Source organism: Bison bison, unplaced genomic scaffold, assembly GCF_000754665.1.
Source record: "Bison bison bison isolate TAMUID 2011002044 unplaced genomic scaffold, Bison_UMD1.0 scf7180017864484, whole genome shotgun sequence".
Lineage (NCBI taxonomy): Eukaryota > Metazoa > Chordata > Mammalia > Artiodactyla > Bovidae > Bison > Bison bison.
Window position 1 is genome coordinate 55,278 of NW_011495044.1, and position 5,485 is coordinate 60,762.

Sequence of the window (5,485 nt, forward strand, 5' to 3'; positions counted from 1 at the left end):
CACACACCAGGGGCTTCTCCCCCGAGTGCGTCCTCTGGTGTCGGATGAGGTTGGACTGCTGGCTGAAGACACGCCCGCAGTCCTTGCACACGATGGGCTTGTGCCCGGAGTGCGTGTTCTGGTGCCTATTGAGATGGGACTTGAGACTGAAGCCCCGCCCACACACCCCACACACGTAAGGCTTCTCCCCGGTGTGTGTGCGCCTGTGCGAGATGAGGGTTGAATTCTGGCTGAATCTGTGTCCGCACACGCCACACACATAAGGCTTCTCCTTCAAGTGTGTCCTCTGGTGGTTGACGAGTGTGGACCTCTGCCGGAAGCACCACCCACACTCCTTGCAGGCATACGGCTTCTCCCGTGTGTGTGTCCTCTGGTGCTTGATGAGGTTCGACCTGTCGCTGAAGCCCAGCCCACAGTTGCCACACACGATGGTCTTCTCCTTCAGGTGTGTCGTCTGGTGCCTGATGACGGCTGACTTCTGGCTGAAGCCTTTCCCGCACTCCTGGCACACGTAGGGCTTCTCCCCAGAGTGTGTCCTCTGGTGGACGATGAGGTTAGACTTCTCGCTGAAGCCTCGCCCGCACTCACCGCACATGTACGGCTTCTCGCCGGAGTGTCTCCTCTCGTGTATGATGAGCTTCGACCTCTGTTTAAAGCCCCGCCCACACTCTCCGCACACGAGGGGCTTCTCCCCGGAGTGTGCATTCTGGTGTCCGTCCAGGCTCCTCTTTAGACTGAAGCCCTTCCCACACACCCCACACACGTAGGGCTTCTCCCCGGAGTGGATCCTCTGGTGACTGAGCAGGTTCGTCTTCTTGCTGAAACCCAGTCCACACTCTCCACAGTTGACAGTCCCAAACCCCAGGACTTCGACCCTCTTCAACAGCCTGTCTGTTTCCTCAGGGGTCCCCATTTGTGCAGGGCCGGCCTCTATCTCCATACCTGGGACCCCACCCCCAGAGATGACTGGCTGCCTCTGGGGTGGCCTGGGGAATGCTTCTACAGTACTTTTCTCTGTCTTTCCAAACAAAGGCCGGGCACCTTCTCCCTCCTGCCCTTCCACTTCCTCGATCCAGGCACTACCACCAGCGGCCTGCTGCTGCTGGTCCTCCAGGCACAGGTCTCCTGGCTGGACGGGATCTTCGGCATACAGGCACGTGAAGATCCAGGGTGGGGGACTACACAGCACCTGCTGCATGTGGAATTTCTGACTGCAGAGATCCGGAGGGCAGAAAGGACAGAGGTGGAGTTCTGGCTTTGGTTCTGTGGCAGAGAGAAGAGTCTGAGTCAGAACTGAGACGTGGAGCCGCCAAAGCAGTTCTGCCTGGTCTGATGGTTAAGACTCCAGTCCCTGTTCTTCAAAATGTTTACATCTTCAGGGCCACCCAGCAAGACTTCCTGCAGAGGACCCACTACAACGACCTCCTAACGCACAGCCACCCAGTGACACAAACAGGGTCCAAAGGGATTGTCTGTGACCAAGAGACCTCTAACCAGAGGACCCACATGGAAACGTCTTTCTCTTTCCCTGTCTCCCTGGGAGGATGGGGTGGAAGAAGAGAGCTGTCCCTGAGCCTGGAAGACCCTGGTGTAGGAGGCAACACAGTGGAGTGGTTAGATACCACATGTGAGACACCTGAACCTGGAGGGTCCCGACTCACGCACAAATACTTATTAGAGGCCTACTCTGGACCAGAATTCCCACAAGGCAGGGCTTCCCTGGTGGCTCAGACAGGGAAGAATCTGCCTGCCAATGCAGCATACACAGGTTTGACCCCTGGGTCGGGAACAGCCCCTGGAGGAAGAAACGGCAACCCACTCTAGCATTCTTGTCTGGAGAATATCCATGGACAGAGGAACCTGCAGAAGAGCTGGACACAACTGAGTGACTAACACTTTCTTTCACTTTCACTTTCGGGAGGCTTTCAGCAGTAGACAGCACACACAAGGTCTAGGTCCCCCAATGACTGGTGCCACGGATCAGTTTGAGTCTTGTTAACTTCCATAATTAACCAAAATAAAAATGGCACCAGGAATCAATATAAAAGTTTTCTTCTCATAGTACCTCTCGTAAGGAGATGTCAACACTGAACACCTTGCTTCAGCACTGCTGGTTCTACTCAGCTGGCGGAATGCAGGATCACATAGGCTGAGGAACCAGGTCCAGACCTCACTGCATCTGCCTGAACACTTGCATTCACTGATGAACTGAACTTTTGAAAACCAACTGTGTATACATCTACATTCTAGAATTATTCCATCAGTAGAGAATGCTACTGTATTCTGAGACAGGGCCTTCAAAGAGGTGATTAAGGTTAAAAGAAGTCATAAGGCTCTAATCGATATGTCTGGTGACCTCCCTGTAAGAGGAAAGCCAGGATGTGCAGCCTCAGAAAGGCCGGGTTAGGACAGAGTGAGGAGGTGGCCATTCAAAGTCCAGGAGGGAACTGCCAACACCTCTGCCAACCAAGAACTGCGAGCCTCCAGAAACACAGTAAAACCTTTTGCTTCTGCCATGAATTCTGCTGCTGTGTTTCAGCAGCCTGAGCTAGGAGAGATGCTGCTGCCTCTACCTTGAGCTCTTCCCTAAGTGCCTCTGTACCTGCCCTACAGTCTGCCCCTAAGTAAGTCCCATGAAATCCATCAGCTGTTCCAGTAAATGTGAAAGGGCCAAAGTCCCTATTCAAAGATAACAGTTGATTTGGCAGAAAATGCAATAGCAGCTACATGACACAGCAAATCACACTAGATACCATACCAAAACTCTCTAAAAAACAAAGAGCCACAGCAAAGCAGGTGCTAAGACTAATAAGAAATAATAGGATTGATATGTAACACACGACTCTATTTAAAATGGATAACTGACAAGGACCTACTCTACAGCACAGGGAACACTGCTCATGTTATGTGACAGCCTGGATGGAAGGGGAGTTTGGGGGAGAATGGATACATGTATGTGTATGGCTGGGTCCCTTCACTGTCCACCTGAAACTATCACAACATTGTTAATCAGCTATACATCAATGTAAAATAAAAAAAAGTTTTTTAGAAAAAAATGAAAGTTTAAGGAATATAATGTGGAACAAAAGAATTTTAACATTAAAAACTTCATTAATGAATGAGATAAAATTGTCATGAACCTTTACATGCCTAACAGTACACTGAAGTGAAATATATAGCAAAAACTTCGAAAGAAATGGAGGATTTGATATAAATTACAATGACATTGGCGAGTAATCTGCTATGACTCTTAGCAGACCAAAAACAAGGATATAAAAACTTGAAAAATATAAATGATTTCTATTATATATGCTATTTCCCTTGATTTTAAGACAAAATTAACTAAGCTTTCAAATTTGATAAAACTGAGAAATAGAAAATCTCCTACAGAAAAAGAAAACATATACTTTTTATTATGAAATTGTCAACAGTATTTTAAAAGCTAAAAAACACACAATTCCCTACAGTTATCTATTCCTCTATCATTTAAAAAGAATGCCAAGTCAAAAAACTCCCCAGAAACTCCACTCTTTCCAATTCTCTACCCCCCAAGCTAACCACTGATCATGGTGAATAATAATGCAGATGTCTATGTTCACATATACATTTTGACACAGTCTTTCACACAAACCCAACTATGTAATAAACATTGTTTTGCAATTTTTCACTTAAAAATGTATCTTCTAAGTATCTGCTTTTCTGTTAAAGAAGGTAAAGGAAAATCTGCTCTTCATTAATGAACAACTGGGAAGCATCATCACAAAAATGGAAAGTTATAAAAAAAAAAAAACAGGCTCAGTAAACTGTGGGACAATGTAAAATGGACTAATACACATGTAACTATCATTCCAAAAAGAAGGAAACAGAAGGGAACAAAAGAATCATGAAAGAATCATGTCCAAAAATCTCCCCAATGTGGCTCTAACCATAAATTTATAGGTTCAAAAATCTGAGCACACGCTATGACAGGAAAAATAGTGACATTGCAGTCAAACAGCTGAACACCAAAATACAGAAAGCTCTGAAAGTACCAGAGGTTTAAAAAGTAACAAAAAAACAAAGCAATAACTGTGGAAATGACAGCTGATTTCTTATTAGAAACAATGGGAGGCCTGAACAGGGGAACAGTATCCTTAAAGTGGTGAAAAAATAAGCCAATCTAAAATTCTAATCCAGGGAAAATATCCTTTTAAAAATATAGTAACATGAGCCACCAGACTATGTATGTGGGAGAGAACTAAGTGAGGCAGAGACGGCAAACCCAGTGCAGGGAGACGAGACACCAGGACGCTCGGGTGCCGCTGCAGGTCTGGAAGGAGGCCAGGAGGGCAGTGCATACGGTGACCGGCCAGGGCCCGGCAGAAAGACCTCCCCACCCCCAGCCCTCTGAACCACCCAGGGTCCCTACTCACCCAGGCAGCTGACGGGCGAGCATTTCCTGTCTTCTCTCCAGGTCTCCTTCCCTTGCTCCAGCTGGGTGATGAGTTCTGGTTTAGAAAACGGAATGCCTGCTCAGAGGAAAAGAGAACAAGATGGTTGCAGGTTATCCTGCACTCAGAGCCACACCAGGGGGGAGGATTTCTAAAGGTGGTGGGGAAGATGTGAGAGTGGTGAGCTCCCCCAGGGAAGGGAAGCCAGGATGGGAGTTCACTGACCCGACTTCATGCTGTGAGAGAACACCTCCCTCGTTTACAAGAAGATACTGACTAGGAAGAGATGCAGTGCTTACTAGAGAGCCTGCGGGAGGAGGCTAGAAATGCGGAGTATCACACACATATATACACAGCTGTACACGTTTATAGAGTGTCTCTGCTTTGGAGTCCAACCCAAAGGTAAGGCCAGAAAGCAAGAGGGCTGCTCCAAGTTGCCAGCAGCCAGGACCCGGGGTCCTAAGAGATGCAGGCTTACCCAGTGAGACCAGGTTGCTGTAGTTCTCCAGCATCACCTCCCGGTACAGGGACCTCTGAGCAGGGCTCAGCAGCACCCACTCATCCTGGGTGAAATCCACAGCCACATCTCTGAATGCCATGTGTGCCTGTAACACAAAACAGCCCTGTTCACCCGGGAGCCAGCCCTGCCCAGGCCTCAGGGTAAGGGGCAAGGGGGAGGCGGCCCAGGGGAGGCAGGTGAGATCCTGCCTTTCACCCTGGTGCTCTGTATTCCAAGATCTTTAAAGCCCTGTCACCACCTGGGCAGTGGCACTTGTCAACACGTTCAAGGTCCTAGCTGGGCTGATGTGGAGAATACATACAAAAATAGCCTGTAACTTTCAGGAGCTTTATGTTGAGGGAAAGCGCCAGACTTTTGAGTTTTAAGAATTTAAAAGAATAGTCTGAACCACGGTATTAGTGTTGAAGCATCCGAATGACTGAGGTTCACACAATTCAGTTATGGCAAAGACCAAACATAACTCAGTCCCTCCCTGAATCCCACAGCCCCTCCGGCCCTCCTTCCCTGAGAGGCACCGACCAGCAGGGAATGGTCA

The 5,485-nt window shown here is 48.3% G+C and overlaps 1 protein-coding gene across 4 annotated transcripts in view; it reads right to left on the reverse strand.

Moving 5' to 3' along the window:
* Window positions 1-5,485, reverse strand: part of ZNF133 (zinc finger protein 133) — a 16,189-nt gene that overhangs the window by 1,870 nt on the left and 8,834 nt on the right. Inside the window, exons 2-4 of one of the 4 annotated variants that reach the window (XM_010862576.1) lie at window positions 4,909-5,035; window positions 4,413-4,508; window positions 8-1,263 (exon numbers count right to left, since the gene is read on the reverse strand). In XM_010862576.1, coding sequence (XP_010860878.1) covers window positions 8-1,263; window positions 4,413-4,508; window positions 4,909-5,029 — 1,473 coding nt within the window. In that variant the 5' untranslated portion in view covers window positions 5,030-5,035. Of the gene's footprint in view, window positions 1,264-4,412; window positions 4,509-4,908; window positions 5,038-5,485 lie in introns of those variants that run through there. The other 3 variants (XM_010862574.1, XM_010862577.1, XM_010862575.1) reach the window with 3 other exon arrangements.